This window comes from Simochromis diagramma, unplaced genomic scaffold (genome assembly GCF_900408965.1).
Source record: "Simochromis diagramma unplaced genomic scaffold, fSimDia1.1 OVJJ01000293.1, whole genome shotgun sequence".
Classification (NCBI taxonomy): domain Eukaryota; kingdom Metazoa; phylum Chordata; class Actinopteri; order Cichliformes; family Cichlidae; genus Simochromis; species Simochromis diagramma.
Window position 1 is genome coordinate 24,482,629 of NW_024386801.1, and position 23,052 is coordinate 24,505,680.

At 39.5% G+C, this 23,052-nt stretch overlaps 2 protein-coding genes across 6 annotated transcripts in view; one reads left to right on the top strand and one right to left on the bottom strand.

Moving 5' to 3' along the window:
- Nucleotides 1-11,223, top strand: part of ptprz1a (protein tyrosine phosphatase receptor type Z1a) — a 95,238-nt gene extending 84,015 nt beyond the window's left edge. For 4 of the 5 annotated variants that reach the window (XM_040026717.1, XM_040026718.1, XM_040026719.1 and 1 more), the window contains 8 exons: nucleotides 772-918; nucleotides 1,084-1,177; nucleotides 1,270-1,343; nucleotides 1,456-1,572; nucleotides 1,938-2,093; nucleotides 2,247-2,389; nucleotides 6,335-6,470; nucleotides 10,308-11,223. In XM_040026717.1, the coding sequence (XP_039882651.1) occupies nucleotides 772-918; nucleotides 1,084-1,177; nucleotides 1,270-1,343; nucleotides 1,456-1,572; nucleotides 1,938-2,093; nucleotides 2,247-2,389; nucleotides 6,335-6,470; nucleotides 10,308-10,460 (1,020 nt within the window). In that variant the 3' untranslated portion in view covers nucleotides 10,461-11,223. Of the gene's footprint in view, nucleotides 1-771; nucleotides 919-1,083; nucleotides 1,178-1,269; nucleotides 1,344-1,455; nucleotides 1,573-1,937; nucleotides 2,094-2,246; nucleotides 2,390-6,334; nucleotides 6,471-10,307 lie in introns of those variants that run through there. The other variant, XR_005695090.1, reaches the window with a different exon arrangement.
- Nucleotides 11,224-14,888: 3,665 nt separating this feature from the next.
- The window catches only part of aass (aminoadipate-semialdehyde synthase), an 82,375-nt gene continuing 74,211 nt past the window's right edge, over nucleotides 14,889-23,052 (bottom strand). The window contains exons 18-24 of the mRNA XM_040026721.1: nucleotides 19,257-19,397; nucleotides 18,993-19,160; nucleotides 18,265-18,360; nucleotides 17,674-17,789; nucleotides 15,648-15,736; nucleotides 15,386-15,562; nucleotides 14,889-15,220 (exon numbers count right to left, since the gene is read on the bottom strand). Of these exons, the coding sequence (XP_039882655.1) occupies nucleotides 15,102-15,220; nucleotides 15,386-15,562; nucleotides 15,648-15,736; nucleotides 17,674-17,789; nucleotides 18,265-18,360; nucleotides 18,993-19,160; nucleotides 19,257-19,397 (906 nt within the window). The 3' untranslated portion in view covers nucleotides 14,889-15,101. The remainder of the gene's footprint in view (nucleotides 15,221-15,385; nucleotides 15,563-15,647; nucleotides 15,737-17,673; nucleotides 17,790-18,264; nucleotides 18,361-18,992; nucleotides 19,161-19,256; nucleotides 19,398-23,052) is intronic.

Here is a 23,052-nt window from a genome sequence, read left to right on the forward strand (position 1 = left end):
ACAATCAGCAAACATTTTACAACAATTTTATCTGATCCTAACAGGACAGCGAGTCTGTACTTGCTGACAAGAGGTCAAATTTGTCCTCTCAAACAGAGTCTGCAACTGGAGGAATAAAAATGAAAGCTGTTGGGAGAAGTTTATTTTAGAGTTTAATTTTAAAATATGCTGCAAGTGTCACATTTTCACTGATTCGTTTATTTAAAGCACATTTTAAGTGTATTATAGATTTATTGGTGAGATGATGTTTTATATGTGCAGCTCGTTAAACTGCACATATAAAAAACACTAAATGAGGCACAAACTATGTGTTACATTGTGACAGGAATGTCTGGGTATTAATTTGGTGATTCAGAAAATGTATGAAATGATTGTATGTCTGAGTGTCTTTACATTACTGGAATTGTGGCTACTAGAACAAAGACCACTCACCAAAAAGACCTTCTTAATTAATCGGATTAATTTGACATTCATCTGCATCAGACTGTCAAACTCCACATCTCCTTTATTAGACAGTAAGATTTTTTTAATGTTCAAATGAATAGAGTTCAATGTTTAACATTTTAAACTTCCTACCTGGCTCAGCCAACACACACACAAACACACACACACCTTGAACAGCGGAGAGAGAAAAAACACATACTGAGAAAAACATAAAAACAACAACATGTTGTGATCAACATAATCCTGAATCATAACAGTCTCCTGTTATGAGACTGTTAAAAAAGTTTCAATGACAAATTTAAACTTCTTGTTTTTTTCTTTCTGCAGGAACAGTATGTTTTTATCCACAATGCCCTGGTGGAAGCCATCTTGTCTGGTGAGACAGAGGTGGCAGTGGCTCAACTGCATACGTACGTGGACAAGCTGATGACCCCAGGGCCTGATGGAGGAACAGGGATGGACAAACAGTTCAAGGTAAGCCTTACTCTCAATATGTTTCATTGAGACAGACAGTCTCAGGCAGTCTTCATATTAGTTAGTATGAAACTATTATCTTACTTATTATCAGACATCTTTTAATGAAAGATGGGTTTTTTTAGTTGTTTACAGTTGTTTACGGGTTTTTGATGTTTTCCACAGATGGTTTGTTACACCAATCTGAAGCACTGTGACTATTCCACAGCTCTGCAGGACTGCAACCACAACAAGAACAGAAACTGCTCGGTGATACCCAGTGAGTCTGACACACTCATCAGCTGCAGCTGAAAATACTGCACATACACAAAAACATCTGTCTGCACAAACATGTTCTATCTCATATTGCAGTTGAGAGGTCACGAGTGCATTTGCCGACAACAGCAGGGGAAACATCAGACTACATTAATGCATCATATATCGCAGTAAGTCATATATATATATATATGACTCTGTGTGTATGTGTATATAATTCATCAGTAACAGCCACCGTTTAAAGTAATGAGGTCAGTAAGTGTGGCTGACATGTTCCTCCAGGGTTACAGGCACACCAAGGAGTTCATCATTACCCAGAAACCCTTGCCTGTCACCATAAAGGACTTCTGGACAATGATATGGGACCACAACGCCCAAGTCATTTTGTCACTGCCTGGGGTGAGGAACCGTTCTTTTTAAAGACATCCCTGAAAGAATCTTGTGACTACATCCTCCTGGGGCTCTTTGTACCTGTTTGTTCCTTCAAATGTTATTTTAATATTTATTTTATATCTCAAAATATCTTTTCTGATTTAATATTTTAATGTTTTGTGGAAAATGTATTGAGGTTTTCTTGACGTCTTAGCCCAGACTAGCGATCTGTTCAGGGTGCACCATGACCTTTTGGAGAAAGTCATGCTCTCTCTACAGTATCATGGTACATACTGTAATTACAAGCAGTCAGGTTGGAAAAAATGTAGTTGCAAGTTGGAGATATCTGTGAATTGTCACAAATGCAATGTAATGATTTCCTGTGTTGGTAGATGGAGGAAGAAGCAGAGCCATTTGTTTTCTGGCCTTATAAAGGGCAGCTGATCAGCTATGAGATGTTCACTGTCACTCAAAAGAGTGAGACTCATGTTTGTCTGTCCAACGAGGACCTGCTGGTAGTTCAGGACTACATACTGAAAGCTACAAAGGTTAGTAACATGGCAGTTTGAATTCCCTCTAAAAAATGTATCCCAGCTTTAATTTAAAACCCACGCCCATAAGAATAGTTGTCATGTGGACATGAAAACTCACTCTCATGACCGACTGTGACTGATGTTTGCTGTCTTTTCTTATCTTAATAGGATGACTACGTTCTTGAGGTGAGACACTATCGTGCTCCCAACTGGCCAAACCCAGACAGTCCCCTCACTTCCACCTTTGAACTTCTCAAACTGATGAAGGAAGAGATCCTCACAAAGGACAGCCCTACTGTGGTCCACGATAAGTAAGACCCTTGGACTACTTACAATACTGTCGTCTGGTCTGATACTTGTTTTGTAATCTTTATATTATTCACGATCCATATCTATGCATCTGTCTGTCTGTGTACCTACCTACTCAGGCCTTCTTGTCCAACCTCTGAACCTCTTGTCTGACCTCTCTGTCAGGGTGCTGGTTCAGCATTTTGAGTTTATTCTGTTTTGTGATTCTTTGTATTATTGGTTTAGGATTAAGTTTTATTCCTCGAGTTTAGTTCCTTTTATGTTTTGAGTTTTTTTGTTGTTTATTTTTCAGTTTACCTGTTTTTATTCATGTTTGTTAGCAGCCAAAATACAGTGAGGAACATAAGTATTTGAACACCCTGCAATTTTCAAAGTTCTCCCACTTAGAAATCATGGAGGGATCTGAAATTCACATTGTAGGTGCATTCCCACTTTAAAAAAAACAATTAGGAAGTGACATTGTATGATTTTTAAAGAATGTATTTGGACACCTGAGAAAAGTAGTGTTAATATTTGATACAAAAGCCTTTGTTTGCGATTACAGAGGTCAAACGTTTCCTGTAGTTCTTGACCAGGTTTGCACACAGTGCAACAGGGATTACGGCCCACTCCTCCACACAGATCTCCTCTAGATCTGTCAGGTTTTGGGGCTGTTGCTCAGCAACATGGAGTTTCAGCTCCCTCCAAAGATTTTTTATTGGATTTAGGTCTGGAGACTGGCTAGGCCAGTGGACAGGTGTCTTTAAAGAGCTCAGACAGGTGCTAATAATTTAGATTAATAAAGGCATAGTAACAGGTCTTTGAGAGCCAGAATTCTTGCTGATTGCCAGGTGTTCAAATTTTTATGTGCAGCAGTGCAATACAAATAAATTCTTTAAAAATCATACAATGTCATTTCCTGAATTGTTTTTTAAATGCTGTCTCTCACAGTGGCAATGCACCTACAATGTGAATTTCAGACCCCACAATGATTTCTAAGTGGGAGAACTTCGAAAATTGCAGGGTGTTCAAATACTTATGCTCCTCACTGTAAATGGTTACACTTTTTGTTAAAAATCAATTTTTGCCTTTGATTGTCTGCATTTGGGTCCTCATAAAAAGCTGCATGGTCTGCAGCCACAGACCGTGGCACTCCCAAATGCACTTCTAGAAGAATGGTCAAACATTCCCATAAACATACAGTTGAAGCTGCAAAGGGTGGGCTGACATAATATTTACCCTATGAATGAAGACAAGACAAACTGATATGCATGCAATGGCAGACAAGCAAATACTTTTGGCAATATAGTGTATATAGTGGAGATGGAAGTTGTGGGTGTATGTGTGGGTGTGTTTGTGTATGTATATAGATAAGATAGATATAGATATATAGAGAGAGACGTTGGATCTCGGACTGGAGAATAATAAAAAGGCCGCTAGAAAAGCTGCAGCCACCAAATATCAGCAGAGAATAACCTAAGTCCTAAGGCGTCAGCTGAATCGGAAGAACAAGATTCGTGCAATCAACACATACGCCCTGCCAGCTTATTATCAGACATCAATAAGCTGGCAGGCCCAAGGGAGAAGATAGAAGCCATTGACATCAAGACAATCAAGCTCCTTACCATGTATGGAGGGTTTCACCTCAAATCCAGCACCCTGAGACTGTATGCTAAGCAGAAGGAAGGTGGCCAAGAACTAGTGAGTATCAGAACTACTATCCAGGATGACACAACAAAGATCCATGAGTACATCAGGAAGATGGGCACATAGTATTGCTTAGTGAATACCTCAGGCAGCAGAAACCAGAGAAAGAAGAAGAGCAAGAGCTCCCATGATGACAGACCCGCATGTACCACCGACAAACAGAAGAAGGGATATTGAGAAATCCCACCAGTAGCTAGCTAGACTGAAAGACATCACAGAGGCAGTAATCATGGCAACAAAGGAACAAGCTCTAAGCACAAGATCCATACAGGCTGGGGTCTAACACACCAGGCAAGACCCGAGGTGCAAAGATGCCCCTGAGACAATCCAGCATAACTGCAGGGTGTAAGATGCTAGCAGGCAGGGCATACAGTGGGGCAAAAAAGTATTTAGTCAGCCACCGATTGTGCAAGTTCCCCCACCTAAAATGATGACAGAGGTCAGTAATTTGCACCAGAGGTACACTTCAACTGTGAGAGACAGAATGTGAAAGAAAAATCCATGAATCTACATGGTAGGATTTGTAAAGAATTTATTCGTAAATCAGGGTGGAAAATAAGTATTTGGTCAATAACAAAAATACAACTCAATACTTTGTAACATAACCTTTGTTGGCAATAACAGAGGTCAAACGTTTACTACAGGTCTTTACCAGGTTTGCACACACAGTAGCTGGTATTTTGGCCCATTCCTCCATGCAGATCTTCTCGAGAGCAGTGATGTTTTGGGGCTGTCGCCGAGCAACACGGACTTTCAACTCCCGCCACAGATTTTCTATGGGGTTGAGGTCTGGAGACTGGCTAGGCCACTCCAGGACTTTCAAATGCTTCTTACGGAGCCACTCCTTTGTTGCCCGGGCGGTGTGTTTTGGATCATTGTCATGTTGGAAGACCCAGCCTCGTTTCATCTTCAAAGTTCTCACTGATGGAAGGAGGTTTTGGCTCAAAATCTCACGATACATGGCCCCATTCATTCTGTCCTTAACACGGATCAGTCGTCCTGTCCCCTTGGCAGAAAAACAGCCCCATAGCATGATGTTTCCACCCCCATGCTTCACAGTAGGTATGGTGTTCTTGGGATGCAACTCAGTATTCTTCTTCCTCCAAACACGACGAGTTGAGTTTATATCAAAAAGTTCTACTTTGGTTTCATCTGACCACATGACATTCTCCCAATCCTCTGCTGTATCATCCATGTGCTCTCTGGCAAACTTCAGACGGGCCTGGACATGCACTGGCTTCAGCAGCGGAACACGTCTGGCACTGCGGGATTTGATTCCCTGCCGTTGTAGTGTGTTACTGATGGTGACCTTTGTTACTTTGGTCCCAGCTCTCTGCAGGTCATTCACCAGGTCCCCCCGTGTGGTTCTGGGATCTTTGCTCACCGTTCTCATGATCATTTTGACCCCACGGGATGAGATCTTGCGTGGAGCCCCAGATCGAGAGAGATTATCAGTGGTCTTGTATGTCTTCCATTTTCTGATGATTGCTCCCACAGTTGATTTTTTCACACCGAGCTGCTTGCCTATTGTAGATTCACTCTTCCCAGTCTGGTGCAGGTCTACAATACTTTTCCTGGTGTCCTTCGAAAGCTCTTTGGTCTTGGCCATGGCGGAGTTTGGAGTCTGACTGTTTGAGGCTGTGGACAGGTGTCTTTTATACAGATGATGAGTTCAAACAGGTGCCATTCATACAGGTAACGAGTGGGGGACAGAAAAGCTTCTTACAGAAGACGTTACAGGTCTGTGAGAGCCAGAGATTTTCCTTGTTTGAGGTGACCAAATACTTATTTTCCACCCTAATTTACGAATAAATTCTTTACAAATCCTACCATGTGAATTCATGGATTTTTTTTTTCACATTCTGTCTCTCACAGTTGAAGTGTACCTCTGGTGAAAATTACTGACCTCTGTCATCATTTTAAGTGGGGGAACTTGCACAATCGGTGGCTGACTAAATACTTTTTTGCCCCACTGTACATGGAACGCCATAACCAAGTGGCGGCCTAGTCCACAAGAACATGTACTGAGTATGGCCTAGAACTCCCAAGGTCAAAATGGGAGACGCTCCCCAAGGTGGCTGAGAATGACCAGGCTAAGCTCTTGTGGGACTTCCAGATACAAACAGACAAAGTGGTAATGGCTAACCAACCGGACATAATGTAGCCATGCCAAGTAGTAGCAAAATCAGGAAAAAAGAAAACACAAGAAGTTGGAGCCACATGCCCATATAATTTTATTTATTTTGTTTTTTGTTTTTTAGTGTGGGTGGGTTTACAGCAGGACTGTTCTGTGCTCTTTCGTCTCTGACTCGCCAGTTGGATGCCGAAGCGTCAGTGGATGTCTTCCAAGTAGCCAGGCTGATGAATCTCATGAGATCTGGAACCTTCAACAACATCGTAAGTTTGTCTGTCTCACAATAATTTTATTGTAATGTAATGCTGTAAAGTGTACCTCATTAAATTCGAATATTTAAAAAATATATAATTAGCATCAAAACAACAAGGCAGCTGTTTTTATTGTAATAGGCTCTTTATATGTTGGGTTTTTTCTGTTTGTTTAAGGGTATAATATGCCTTAATGGCTGTGGCCTTTTTCAGTAGAAAGACAACAGTGAAACGGCAAGAAGCACGACAATGAGTTTGAGGTGTTGACTTCACCTCCAAATTCTCAATCTAATGAAGCATAAGCAATTGTTTTTTTCCAGCACTTATTTTGTACTGGACAAAAAAGTCTGATCTATGGAGATACCTTCAAGGGTCTAGTGGAGTTCATGCTGTTTTGGTGGCAAAAGGGGTACCAACATGTCAATTCATTCATCAATTGTCAATTCATGTTAATGTTATTGCCACCTTGAGGTGGCAACAATCCCTTCAAGTTTTATATTGTAAAGATCCTACAATAATGCATAAAAGATCCCAAGCGCTTCAGGGCTCGCAAAATTTCAAGATCCCTGGTAGCCCTTCGGGCAGGGACTCTTCAGTTTTTGGTAGCCCAAAATAAATTTAAGTAGCCCGAATAAAAAAGAGCAATTTTTTGATTGATGTTTTGTTTCCTGTTTTGTTTCCTTTACAATATTATACATTAAAGTATAATATTGTAACGGAAACAAAACATTAATTAAAAAATTGTTGAAAAACAAATTACAACATTGTATAAAAATTACAATCATCAACTCAAATACTTGGTTCTAATTGAACAGAAATTTCTATGAACTTGTAAGAACTGTGTAGGACATGAATCAGTCTGTGTCAGATCCTGAGTTTGAAATTTCCACTGAAGTCACGGGTAACAGGCAAGTGGAACCAAGATCGAGGCCATTTGCTTTTTGAAGTTTGCAAAGACTGCTAAATTGTGCCAGTGGTAGTTCACTCTTTGCAACATAGTACGCTGTTTTAAACTGATTTTCAGGTTTATTTTTAGTATGTTATTTGCAATTGGTGTTTGTTCTGGGAAAGATATTGCAGACTGAGCAATAATGCATTTCTTGCATTTCTCATGGGTTCTAATGGGGGCCTTTCTTAAAATGACTGGTCACAGTAACAAAGGCGCTTGTCGACTCAGAAATCGAGAGAAAACCAACAACACACCCGGCAGAACATTATGTTATTTACACGGGTGCACATAAGTGGTCCGCATGTGCGCATTCGCTGTCAAAATAAAAGACGCGCACCAGATAAGAAGTTGCAACGCGCGTTTGCGTCCATATAAAAAGCACTGTTTTTGTCCGCTAGAGTGGGATTTTCACGGCACATTCCGCACCACATCTCTGTGCGTTCATCATTTGTTTGAAGCCAGCTCACATCCTGCAACCACTTTTCCGAGAATACGCGCTTCTTTTGTGGTTCGGACTCCTTCTGACATTTCTTTGGAGGTGGAGGAACACCAAAGTAATTGCTTAAAGGAGCTTCTTCGACATCTTTAAGAGTTCTAAACAAATGTCTGTCCTCCAGAAAATCTTATGTACGCAAACACGCGTTGCAACTTCTTACCTTGTGCACGTTTTTTATTTTGACAGCAAATGCGCACCTGCGGACCACTTATGTGCAGCCCTGGTTATTTAGCTCGTCATATTTCAGCCACAGAAATTCTTTTGTCCATGAAACCATAAAGCTGCACTTTCTTTTTGCCTTGTAGTCTGATTTGTCATAACTTCTCCGTTTTGTGGTAAGCTTTTCTTTGGCTGTCACTTCTTCACCCTGACCTGTCTTATTTGGCTCAGCAGAACTAAAATATATATCCTGCTGCTTTTACACACACACACATAACGCTCAGCGATTCTCTGCGCGATCAACCTCTCACATGTTTAAGCTGCGGGAGATTTCCCTTGTCATGTTTGCGTAGTAAGCTAACGATTGATAAGACGATGTCAGAGGAATTGGTGCGCAAATTATCATCACTCACCAATCAGTGCTGTCGCTCTCTATACACAGTTCGCGCGATTGCAAAGTGAAAGCAAAAAACAAGCGCAAATTCAAACGAAATTTCCGAAAGAATGCAAAAGCATTGACATATATTTTACCTTCCTACGATAGCCCGACGGGCAGGGCAGAGATAGATTTTGGTAGCCCGACTGGAAAAATCGCTAGCCCCGGGACGTCGGGCTAGCGATTTTGCGAGCCCTGTGGAGCATATACATATATATAATTGTACACATAAAAATAAATATACTTTTTGACCTGGAGCCATTTGTTTCAGACGAATGCCATTCTGTGCTCCCATTCACTCTTATTCACTAATTTCTCCAACCAGTTTTGGAGAGAAAGAAAATAACCTCAGTTTTTAACTTGCTCTCCTGACCTCAATTTAAGCACCACACATACCAAAAACCCACACATATGGACAGCAACTTGTCAGGATGCTCACAGTTTTTAAAACACATAAATATCACATTTGATCTGAATGTGATATGGAGAAGCCTCATTTTAAAGCCATTTTGTGAGAGGAGTGCAAAGTGCTTCTCTTACAGGCATGACAGAGAGAAAAGGGGCCATTTTCTCATGTCACGCCTCCCTCATTTTAATATCAATTGTGGATTGGTTGGCCTGTGTCATAGTCCTGCTCCCTCACCCCTAAGGGGCACACCTACCAGTGGCTGTCATGTGTTTTGTCAGGAAGTCTGTCAGTGGCTTACAGTCTGCACTTTTACTTCTCTTGTACTGACAATTTTGGATGCAAGGGACATATTTCTCTCTTTTTTTAAACATCTGACAACTTTCAGTATGTTTAAAACAAACCACTTTTACAGTGTCTGCCACTTTATTAGGCACACTTGTTTTCACTGTACACAAACAAGCTGTTTATCTAGAACTTTTTGTTCACATCCACAGTGTTCCACATCCTTGCAAAAAACTTTTTGCAATTGAATTGTAAATTCTAGTTGTTTTAGAAGGATTTTAAATTAGATTCTGGATTTAACAGGGAGTCAATGTTAAAAAAAAGAAAAAAAGAAAAAAAAGAAAAGCCAATATTAGAAAAATATGCTCTCTCTTGTCAGTACTTTTGCTGCAGTATTTTGGATCAAGTAAGAGAGGTTTTTTTTGCAGAGTCCCATAATAATGAGTTACAATAGTCCAGCCTACAAATGTATGAACTGGTTTTTCAGGAAAAACTTTTTTCAGCAAGGCAGCATGGTGGTTTGGTGTTTAGCACTGTTGCTTCACAGCAAGAATATCCAGAGTTCAACTACACCATTTGGCCAGAGCCTTTGTGTGGAGTTTGCACGTTCTCCTTGTGTTTGTGTGGGTTCTCTCTGGGTACTCCAGAGCCTCCCACAGTCCACAGACATGCAGTTAGTGGGGTAAGATTAACTGATGATTTTAAATTGCCCATAGGTGTGAATGTGAGTGGTTGTCTCTGTGCATCAAATTGGATCTCCAGGGTATCCCACCTCTCCCACTGTAGTAGCTGGGATAGGCTCCAGCACTACCTCCTGAGCCACCTCGCAAATGTACAGGTCATCTAGTAATTAGAAGGTTGATGGTTCAATCCCTGGCTACTCCAGTCTGCATGCCAAATATCCTTTCGCAAGATAACCCCAAGTTGCTTTCCAATGTATCTATTGTGTGTGTAAATGTTAGATAGAAAGCGCAGAAAAAGAAGTGGATCGGTGATTGTGGCAGGTTGTAAAAAGCACTGTGAGTGGTAAGGTAGAGTAGAAGAATATGCACGGCAGGTCAGTTAAACACACAAAACTGTACAATGAACATATAATGAGTTGTTTACCCATTTTCTAGGAGCAGTACCAGTTCTTGTACAAAGCCATGCTGAGTCTCATCGGGACACAAGAAGACGAGAAAACTCAGTCCTTTGACGCTAACGGGACCATCGTGACGGAAACCACCAGCATGGCTGAAAGCATTGAATCCCTGGTGCCAACGAATAAATAAAACCAACAAAAAAATACTACACTTTTACAAATGAGCAACAGCATTTCGTCCCTTCCCTGAAACCACCAACAGAGCTGCTAGTGAATCCAGACTCTCGCTACAATCACTCAAGAAATCTTGTCATTCAAGACTCTGCCTTTTGTAGATTGAGACTGGTATGAGTTTCCTCTATACAGTTTTGTAATGTGTGCCTTTTTGCTCATCTTGGATTTCTAACTGTGATATGAGCTGTAGACTAATTGTTCAATGTTTTTAATGCTGTACTGCCCTGAGACTAACTGTCAACGCCAATCTTATATTTATTGGCGCTGAGCCAAATGTGGGGGAAAAGGGAAAAGCTGCATCTTTTGACATCAAATGCTAAGGTCAAAGGAAAGACTCTTTGTCAGACTCTTTCAATATTGATTTTGTTAATGTGTCTTTAACAGAGTACTTGCTCTGTTAAATGTAAATTCTGTTTAAATTGGTGTAGCATGCTGCAGTCAAATATAAAACAAGGGTATCGAATAGTAGATTAATGTACTGTAAATAATATTATAATAATACCCTGAATGGACCAAATTTCTATTTATGCTTTTCACCTTTGCTTTTATTTTTGAAGGGTTTAATTCTAATTGCCTAGCTGCTTTTATACTATGGATTTTGTAACAGTCATGCATGGGTACTGACCTTTTTGTTTTATTGGTTTGTTTTTTTAGCTATAAAGGAATCGCTGCTGGCTTATTAGCTAAGGGATTAAATAAGGGAAGGAACACCAAAGAGAGCCTGTGAGAGTGTTTTGTTACTGTGTGTTGAACCACAAATATACCTGCAAAGATGCAACAGACACATGAACTATTAGAGGTTTGCTCAGAAGTTAGTTAAATACACTGTTCTGCATACAAGTGATGTTGGAAATTTCCAATTTAAACATTTGGTACCAAGATGATGTATTAAGTCCATTGTAGACAGCAATTAGCAAAACTGTAGATTAGCAGAATGAGTTTCAGCTCATTAATATGAAGCCTTACAGAGAACCAACAGGAGGCAGGTCAAAGGTCACAAGGTCCAGACAAAAGGAACAAAAATGAGGAGAAACAGCCGTCTGTGAGCCTGACAGGGGAGAGATGTTACTGAATCAAGAAACACCGAAAATGGAGACATACCCAATTCCATTTCTAATGATGATTCTTGTCTGTGGATTATACAATTCCCTTAACAGAGTCATGGACTAATCCCTGGTTATTTCAGTTGATTTTTGCATGTGTTAATCCAGGCTAAGACACTGTAAGAAATGTGCCTTTTCAGGACAGAAAATAGGTCAGTGTCCAGACGTTGTATCCACGTTTTAATTTGCATTTTTGACTTTTCATGAATACAAACTTAATTGGTCTCTGCTTGGTGCCCTACTTTATATAACTGCCTTTAAATCAAGAAGGAGCAAAAACGCTGATCATCTTTTTCTGAAGAGTTGAGCTCAACTAATTAAGTGATCAGAACCATGTCACAAATATAAAGGTCACAAAAAGCAATACAGGTGCAAAAGTCTGTATTACGCAATAACTGTTTTTAATATCTTAAAGCTTTGTGCTGACAAATATCAGCCATAATTGTAAACATGTACATACTGTGTATTGATGCAAAAGAAATAGTGTGCTGCAGCCTTTATCATCATTTGGCCTCTTTTGGTGTCAAGATGATATATTAAGTCCATGCTAAGCACCAATTAGCAAAGCGGTAGATTAGCAGAATGATTTTCAGCTCACTGATATCCAGCCTTATAGGGAACCAATGGGAGGTAGATAAGTAAGTAATCAATAAAAAGATAAGTAAGGGAGAACTAGTGCGTGAAATGGACAAATCAAGAGTGTGGAAAGTTCTGAAGATAACAAGGAAACTGATTGCAGCTGTAGACCGTCATAATTCTCTTCCATTTGGGTCTGTGGGTGATATGTTCCTGTTGTGGTTGGGAAGTGAAGGACTATAGCATAATAACAATTATATTTATTATATTGTGCATTTTAGGACACAGTATAAGGTACGTCTGTGTGTTTTTGAATTTTGCTGGTAGTGCACTTCATTCAAGATTCATTTCTATTGGAATTTAATTCAAATCTTCATTCTGAGCTTTCTCAGCAAATTCTATTGAATATAACGATATCCCTAAAATTCATAAAAAAAATCATCCTGGCTAGTTGACATTAAATTCTCAGTGGATGGATTCTCAACTGATTTAAATGTTAGCGCATTTGCAATTAAATTATTGCACTGTTTGCACTAAGATCCAAGCATTACGAACACCAAGGCCTCAAAGCTACAACACCAATGAATAAGGAAATCTTGTGGAGAAAAGGTCTTCTGCAAAATGTTGGAAGCTTAAAAATGCTCAGAATGAAGGAAAAGATTCACTTTACCCAAATACCTTGCAAACAAGAGAATTCCACCTACCTGCACGGCTTTGCTATCAACATGGCTGAATTCGATGGATTCTGTAGTGCTCTAAGCTTAAAAATAAAATTAAAAAAAGCTTAAAAAATTTAAAAAAGGTCAGTTATGGATATAGTAACAATCCAACGAAGAAGAAATTTAAAAAAACAGACTATTACATTTATAATTGAATTGTGACAATCCGAATCTATAAATAATGAATGAGAACGATAGTAACGTCTGATTTAACAAGAACACATGAAACCGAATCACATTAAAAATGACAATCTGAGTTTGCTGTGGATGCAAAATCAAAGTTCTACAGGCCAAACAACAAAATGCTGTTTTTAAAGTCTTGTCAACACCTATCACTAACACAAAATATATAATAGACACAAATATCTCTCAGGTCAATGTGAAATCTACCTACCTTACAGGAAGACCTCTGCTGCTGAGGATAAATTCATCCGAATCACCAGCCTCAGAAATGACAAGTTAACAGCATCTCAGATTAGAGCCCTGATAAATGCCACACAGCAGACACATCTCTACATCAACTGTTCAAAGGAGACGATTATACGATTCAGGCATTTATGGTCAAATGAAACCTCTACCATGGAAAAGCAACAAGCAGAAGAGATTTGTTGGCGCCAAGAAACACAAGGCATGGACATTAGACCAGTGGAAATCTGTGCTTTGGTCTGATGAGTCCAAATTTGAGCTCTTTGGTTCCACCAGCGGTGTCTTTGTGCGACACAGAAAAGATGAGTGGATATTCTCTACATGCATGATTCAAACAGTGAAGCATGGAGGAGGTGTTTTGGTGTGGGGGTGCTTTACTTGTGACACTGTTGGGGATTTATTCAAAAGTGAAGGCACACTGAACCAGCATGGCTACCACAGAATCCTACAGCAACATGCCATCCCATCCAGTTTGTGTTTAGTTGGACCGTCATTTATTTTCCAATAGCAAAGTGACCCCAAACACACCTCCAGGCTGTGTAAGGGCTGTTTCACCAAGAAGGCGAGTGATGGAGTGCTGCACCTGATGGCCTGGCCTCCATAGTCACAGTCGTCTGAAAACGCTCCACGTCCACACTACCGTTTTCAGTCGTTTTCACAGAGTTGTGCGTCCACATTGAAACGCCTGAAAACGCTCACGTTCCAGTACTGTGCATGCGTGAAACGCAAGACGATTCGGCCTTCCTCATTTCTGTCAGCCATTTATTTACTTTCCAGCTCTTTGAAACATCGCGCCAAAATGTCAAAGAAAAGCACCGAGTTTTTTAATTGGACTAACAATGAGGTGGAGTTGTTGCTGTGAGTAACACAAAAGTACAAAGTTGCAAAAGCGAGTGAGAATTAAAGAATTTGAAGAAAAGCTATCTGGAGCATGTACAAAACTGACATTAATCTTTAATAAGGCTGTCAAAATTGAGAGCAAACAAAACAACTGCTGTGTAATGCCCTCCGCTATCTTTATTTAATTGGTCACTTAACTGCATCACATGAAGTCCTGTAGTGACTTCAGTTAGCACTAGCTTGTGACTCCTTGAAGCTGGATTTGTGTGTACTACCAGTTTCAAGCAGAGATCTTTCTTGTGTAAGTTGAATGTGTTAACCACTACATAAAGTTCTCACTAGTCTTTTGACTCTAATAGGGGACAAAATTTACAAAATCTGCTTCATGTTGCTTTCAATAACTATCGACTGTTATCAGTCAGTAAAGTGTTTGCTGAGGTCACAGGAGGGTAATTCTAGACTTCAATAGAATCACACAAAAAGAGGAGTTGCCCTCTGGCAGCCATTAGAAAGAATGCAGGATAAAGGCACTTGGCACTGAATTTAACACCTCCACCAAGCCTGAAATGGAATGAAAGAACAGTTGTCAAGGTAACAACCACACACATGCACATACATAAAAGAAATTGCTGGATTTATCAGATGGTACTGGGAGCATTATTTGGCAATGGAAAAAAGATTGCCCACACAAGAAGGTACAACAAGGTAAACAAAACAATCTACAGTGCTTCAGATAACTTTTTATTGTGAATTCAAAAAAATCAGGGCACAAACAACCTTCCTGGGTAGGCATGTTAGGGTATTATTATAAACTCAGAATGAAAGCAGGTAGGTGAGCCAGAATCTGTCTGAAGAGTTTAAAGGTCGATTAATGACATGAAATGTAGACAAGATTAGAATTTACAGTCATTTGCTCTTCTTGATGTTGTAGCTCTACTCCTGCAGGGTGCTTTTGGAAATGAAGTGTAGTCCTTCCTCTTTCAGCCGGGCCAGCACTGGTTCGTAGATCTCTTTCACCATTGGAACCACCAGACCCTTTGTATTGATTTCACCTACAAAGTAAGTATAGAGAGCCGGTAACATTATATTCTCAAGTATTTATCTAATATTCAGTGAATGAGGTTGGTGACTAAATTTAGTTTGAACATAGTTTGAATGCTCTCTGCAAAGTGAAAGACCAACGAAAATGAACATTTTTGAAAAGTGAAATCACTAACCGTTAAGAACCATCCGAGCAGCAATGGCTGCTGGGTATCCAACAGTCTTGGCCATGGCTGAGAAGCCGGTGGGGTCGCCATACACCACCAGGCTGATGTGTTTGGTCTCTAGTTCTCCAGTTGGATAGCGAACCCCCACATCGTTTCTCAGAATGATCATGTCTCTTTCTCCCTTATCTGATGACAAGAGGCAATAGTTCTTTTTACACTTGGTGTCACATTTAATACTCCTGTTCTTCTAATGTGGTATTAATGAGCTCACCGAATGAAAGTTTAGTTTCCAAATGTTTTGCAAGGGCAGCCAAAATGCTCTCTGCATGGGGCACTAGCTCATCGCCAAGCATCCCTAAGCTGCAGAAATATAAAAATGGTTATTAAAATAACATAACCGTTACAAAACAATACTTAGGGCTCGAAAGATAATTACTCTGCCCTAATAACCCCACACGCTGCAGCGGCAGCCCACGTGTCCTTGGCTACATCTAAAGAGATGAGCATTTGCTTTTTGTGGCTGGGTTGCTGGTGAATTGAATAAATGAACAACAAGTCTTTCAATGTGAGCTGCAAGCGCCTTGCTTTTTACCCTTTAACAACACAGATGGAATGTTTCCAACAGTTCACTTTACCATCAGAGGAATTTACATTTCAATGCCAGTGTGACCCTCTTGCATTCACTGCCAGCACTGTGAGAACAATGACTGCATGAAGCCTTGGTCTGAAGAGACCCTTGGAAAAGCTAATTTAAACTGATGATTGTGCATACTACACCACTTCAGGCGTACTTGTTAGGCAGGCAGTAATAAGTGTGTAGAAGATGCATAGCCTTGCTCTTGGGGCGCTGTGTATAGGGACAACGCAAACTCAGAAGAGCAGTATCAATCACAAAAGAATATACCAGATATTTGGATGTCTGCTAAAGTAGTACAGGATTCCACCAAATGACAAAACAATTCAAATTATTTCAGGCTTCATTTCATCTTTATACTTTTGATAATCACTTTCTGACTTGATAAGGACGAGACTCTTCTGAAAGGTGCCAATTCTCACACACTGACAATATGATACAAGCTTTTACCTTCACATGGTTTCAGACTGGCCAAATATATTGAATAAGGGGAGTTTTAACATTGCATTTAGCTTCAGTGTAAACCATAGATGGTATAAACCAGTGGTCCCCAACCCCCAGGCCACGGACCGGTACTGGTCCGTGTACTGTTTGGTACTGGGCTGTGAGAATTTAGGCTCGGGTGTGAAATTTATGGTTGTCAGGATTTTTATTGTTAACTCTGTTCCCCTGGGTCTTTTCCCGTGTTGTAGTTATAGGTCTTATTTTGAAATAAATATTTACGCATTACCATAGCAACTAGAGAGCATTAAGGGGCAGAGAGGAGGATGTGACTCTCAGTGTTGTTGGCGCATTTCAGTAGGACGCTGCTAATAAAGTTACACAACTAGTTATTATATTTACAAAGTACCACAGTTCATCGCATCATTTTATTTTGTTGTATTTATCGCGACACCTTAGTGGCCGGTCCATGAAAATATTGTCTGGCATTAAACTGTGGCGCAAAAAAAGGTTGGGGACCGCTGGTATAAACAATAAAAGGCGCTGTGACATCACTCACTGGTTTATGAAGTACTGTTTTAAAGCCTCCCTCATCTTCGTGTTTTGAAACCGTATGTAATGAGTGAGCGATAGATCTGCCTGTGAAACTGCTAGTTATTTGCCAGTGTGCATACACTAGATACGAGGCTCAAAATGAACAAAATTTACAAAACTATTCATTTTAACCCCAAATGACTGACTGACCCATAAATTAATCAGCGAAATGTTGTGCACAGAGGCCAGGCCCAAATGCAGTTTTCTTATTGTGTCCTACTGGACAGGCCTGTTTTTGCAAACACAGGACAGATCCTTGTTGTCATTAGACTTTTTAATTAGATTATAAGGCCACTGGACTCAGTAGTATATAGAGCCTAATCGTGGTTTGAAAAAAATATTAACATACATGGCAGCCATTCTCAGGTTCAAGAGTCTTGACGTCCCTCACATTTTTATTCTACTGTTCCCTTTCCCCCATTTCTATTAATCAGAAAGGCTTGAAAGTGAAAAGTGATTTAGTTTCTGAGATATCTGAAGACTTTTTTTAAAGGACCCATGGACACTATGAGAGAGATGGTACCAAAAGGAAATTTGTTAAAATCTTGAAAACACAATAGGAGAGAGACAGCTTAGCTTTAGTTGACTAAAAGAAGCTCTTTTTTTTTACTTCAGGATGGCTTCTCACCATCTCAGAGTGTCCATCCGGAAGTCATCCTGCCCTGTGTGTTCATATACAGCTTGTTCAAAGACATTTTGGGAAACAGAAGAAGATAAATCCATCTGCTGACAGAGGAGTTCTTTCTGTAGAAAGAAGAGAAACAAGTCACTGCATTGCATTAATGAATCATGAGACTTCAGGGCTACATTTTGTAGGTGGGCTGCTATTTATTTGGTTCTCTTTGCATTGTCTTTTCAGATAAAAAGTTCTGAGTGTTTTCAGAGAAAACCCTTGTTACATCAATCATCATCAACCAGCTTTTGATTTCTGATAAACACAACCCAAACACGGAGCACTAAGGCTGCTTTTTCTTGTCGAACAGATAGCAGATGACAAATATTGTCTGCTGTATACTCTCATCAATGCCAGAGTGCCCCAGCTCACTGCAGCCTTGATGCTAATAAACAGCAACTGTAATAGGCTCTACTGCCACAGTCAAGAGCTTCAAAGCAGCTTGTTACATTAAACTGAATGACAGAAAGAAGCAGGGTGCACTGTTAACTGACTATTTTCCGCCCACATCTTTGGATGCTTTTGAACACTAAAAGAGGTTCTTACCCATGAAACTGGTGATGACGTGTGCTGCAGGATGGGACTGGGATCGCTGTTGATTAGACCCAGTTTAATGAAACCACTCATGGCCTTCGAGAATCCCTGAGTAACAGGACAAGAACGGAGGTGACCAAAAGATGTTAAAATAAATTGGGTTTCAGGTTTAATCAGGGGATTATGTTACATGGAAGGAAAAGGTTTTAAATATTTTGCTGAGTGCTGGATATTTGCAAAGTTACATGGACACAGAAAAATGTCTATTTTGCGCACCTCAAGATCACAGTGATACCATTGCTGTGCACTGATTGGCCACGCTGATGATTAATGTAGGACTTGTACTTCTGTAGTACAAGTTAAGTTTAAAGCTCATTTTGTACCACTGCCAAATCTGTAGTGAGATTTAATGTTCTGGGCACTTATTACTGATGTGGCTTTGTTTGGTTAGTGTTAACTGATAACTCCATCCTCGTGTCTTAATATGGTCACTCCTGTCTTCAAAAACTAACATGGTAGGTGCCAAAATGCTAACACTGAGGTGTCAAAATGGGGAGTCCAAAACCCATGCATTTCAGAGACTATTTATGCCTTTTATAATCAAAGATAATTATAATTTCAATATTAGATTATTACAGATTATAATTATAATCTAATATTGAATTTAATTATTTCTTAAGCATAATAAATTCTGTATAGCAGTTGTATTTGTATGTGCAGTTTGTCTATGTGTGTTGTACCTTAAAACGCAGAGTTCCTCTGATGAGCGTGTGTGCTGTCTGGATGCCGTATGGCTCAGCGTATATCGTGCTGTCACGATTCGGAAATCCCTCAAGGTTGAAGCCTGGAAAGAAATCCATTGGAGTGGTGGAATCCATCAGAGAGCCACCAGGTGGGACATTTATCACCTCAAAGAAAGACAAAAAAATCTTATCTTTACTGAAAGTAAATAATAAAAAAAAAGAAACATATTAACAATTTATGGTCTTTTGAGACATCCATACCTGGTTGTCTTTGAGAAAAATAGCGGGACTGATAGTGTTGAGGAGGACACCATATGGGCTCCAGCTGAACTTGTAACGAAGAGGATTGTCTGAGCACTCAGGAGCAAGAAGACCACCACAGAATGAGCTGTAGGACTCCACCTAAAATGTATTCAATGTATAAAGAATGACCAGACAGCTACACAAAAATGCAGCTAAAGCTACTGTTGATATGCAGAAAGTACTTAAAATATCTAGTAGGTGGTATATGTTAGAGTGACCAAACGGAAGCCACTACTCAGTAAAATGCACAAGGGCCCATCTTGAGTTTGCCAAAAGGCACCTGAAGGACTCTGACCATTAGAGGCAAAATGTTCTGGCCTAATGAAACAAAGATTTAACTCTTTGGTCTGAATGCTAAGCTTCATGTATGTTGGAAAATGTGAATTTAATATTTTTTTGAATAAGGCTGTAACATGACAAAATATCAAATACGTAAAGCATTGTAAATACTATCTGGATGCACTAAAGTGTATTTATAATGATACCAACAAATATAAATTTTTACAGAAATGTCTAACAAAATTGTCCAAGCAAGGAATAGTTGTTAACCAGCAACCAGGTCACTGGCAGCCAAGGATCACTGATACACATCAGGAGAGAAGGCTGGCCCGTTTGGTTTGATCCAACAGACGAGCTACTGTAGCTCAAATTGCTGAAAAACGTACTGCTGATTAGAAAGGTGTCAGAATACAAAGTACATCACAGTTTGTTGCATATGGATATATGTCAGGGTCCATGCTGAGCCTTGTCCAGTTTGGAAAATGCCAACAATGGGCACCTGAGCATCAGAACTGGACAATAGTGAAACTGAATAATGAAAGACAGTGGCCTTGTCTGATGAATTGCATTTTCTTTTACATTACGTGGCTGGCCGGGTACATTGTTTACCTTGGCAACACCTGGCACTAAGATGCATATGGGAAGAAGACAAGACATGGGAGCAGTGAGATGTTTTGGGCAATGTTCTGCTGGGAAACCATGGGTCTTGCCATCCATGAGGATGTTACTTTGAAACGTACCACCTACCTAAGCATAGCTGCAGATCATGTACACCCTCTAACCAAAACAATATTCCTTAATAGCTGTAGCCTTTTTGGAGCAGGATTGGTTTAAGGAGAACAAGAACGAGTTTGACCCTAACCCTAACTCTCAACCTAATCAAGCTTAATAATCTGTGGCATATGCTGGACAAACAAGTCCTATTTATTCATATTTTTTAATACATTATATTATTTATATATCATAACAGTTGCCTTAAGGTGCTTTATATTGTAAAGAAGCTACAATTATGCAGAGAGAACCCCAACAATCAGATGAAACCCTATTAGCAAGTACTTGGCAGCAGTAGGAAGAAAAAACTTTATATTAACTGGAAGAAACCTCCAGCAGAACTAGGCTCAAGGAGGGTCTAGCCATCTGCCATGACCAGTTGGGATTTAAGGGAGAGAGACAAGACAAAAGACACGCTGTGGAAAGGAGCAAGAGATTAATAATAAGTAGTGATTAAAGGCAAAGTGGTGAATAAACACAGCGAGTGAAGAAGAAATAATGTTATGCCTGATCAGTGTACCAAGTAATCTCTGTGATCTAATAGTTCAGGCTTTAATCTGATCCAAATATTCAGCTTCTAGTTTTTTGCATTTTTGGTCTTTGTGATGTTAAAGAGAGAGGATATTCTTACAGAGCTATCTCAAGCAAATGGCTATCTGTAAGCGAAGAAACCCAACCTACCTGCTCTTCAGTGCGTTTTTGTAATAGGAGTTGCCAATCAAAAGCAGTGTTGGGCAAGTTACTTTGAAAAAGTAATTAATCATAGTTACTAGTTACTTCTTCAAAAAAGTAACTGAGTTACAAGATTCTAAAAGTAATTAATTATTTGAAAAGTAACTATTGCGTTACTTTAAAAAAAAAAGTTTAAGCCTCTGGGGTCCAAGGGTATAATTGGCCATTTTAAACTACTTTTGATGTTTCCTCTATATTACACCTTTAAAAACTATTTACTTTGCCTTGTTTGGTATCATCCTTTTCAGCACAACCTCACGTGTCTGAATTTACAGTTATGTTTTCATTTTGACATACTGTATTAACACAATTGATCTAAAGTCAGACAAAAAACATAAAATCCGAGTAGAAAGTTAAATTTTTTACTGTAACAACCAAAGACATGTTTAATGAATCATATTTCATAACTTTAAATACAAATATAAATTGATAATTTTAAAATCCTATGCACAAGTTTTGCAAACAACAAAGTTATCTGCAGCCATTTAGTTTTTACCCCTTTTTTTTTATAACCATTTCAAATTATTTACATAACAATCAGCTCTTCTGCATTCAATAAGATGCCACACAAATTATTTGTGCCACTCCAAATATTTCTGTCCACTATAAAGGAGAACATCACAGCCTGACACCTGCAGGTCTGACAGCAGCAGGTGTATCACTCCTTTTTCTACCTGGAGACAGCAGGTTCATTGTTCTGACACACAACACAAAACTATCCACAACACTACACACTAACTACACAAGACAACACATTAACTACACAAGACAACACATTAACTACACACTCCAAACACGCTAAACGTCACAAATCTCTCACATCTCAAAACTCGCTCTTTCTCTTTTTCTGCTCCCTCTCTCTCTCACCGTCACTCCTAAAACTTCCCACTCTTCCTAAACAACCAAATGTCATGTTGCCATATCATTTTTTGATTGGTTGACATGGTGCATTTTCCCACCAAAACAAACGGGCTGTTTTTTGTTTTGTTTTTTTGGTCATAAGCAGAGAGTGCTTGCTAGCGCTGTCCTTAGAAAATAAACATGACGAAACTATTGGGGAAAAAACACGCGTATATATTGTTTATCATGACTCTGGTTTTACGTGGCCTATCAACACAATTGCTTAAAGATGTAGCACCCAGATTACTTACAGCTACTTCTGTGCAACTGATATGAGATGCGGTAAACTGAACACAGCTTCAACCGTCTGTTTGTTGAAAAATAGTAACGGACCGCATTTTCTTGTTATTAACTGTAACGGCGTTGTAACGATAGGAACAGTAATTAGTTAGATTACTCGTTACTGAAAAAAGTAACGCCATTACTTGTAACGCTGTTATTCCCATCACTGATCAAAAGAGAACTTTAAACGGAGTATGGCGTTACAGAGATGAGTTAAAACTGCTATTTCAGTCTGTGGTTAAACTTAGACTAGACAAGTGCAGCCCCTAAGTTAAATAAGATTAGTCTCAAAACCTGAATGAGGCAAAGTCACTGTAATATAGTTCACAAATACAAACATGAAACTGAAAATGAGTATAATAGGTCCACTCTAAAGGAGTAATAGTAGGTAGACAATTTTCAATTAGAGAACATTTTTTTCCTATGGTCTCTGAATTCAGCAGCACCCAAACATGCAGGCAATGTGAAACTGTGTGATCCATAATTGGTTAGTTTATGCTTAAAGAAAATCATGCATGGAAACAAACCTGACAAATCAGTGCTTACAGAAAAACCATTGGATTCAGCTTCCACTGTATGCTGACTGACTGAATGATTGCATGAATAAGCAGGTCTACAGCTGTTCTTAATAAAGTTAGTGACAATTGTATTTATGTATCTGTCAAAGTCTGATCAGGTTAACCACTCGATATGACAGAAGCTGGCATGAATCTTTAATCTTGAGTTATGTCTAGTTTTAAAGTGTTCAGTCTGTCAGAACAATATTGGGTTCAATTTGTTTGTTTACATT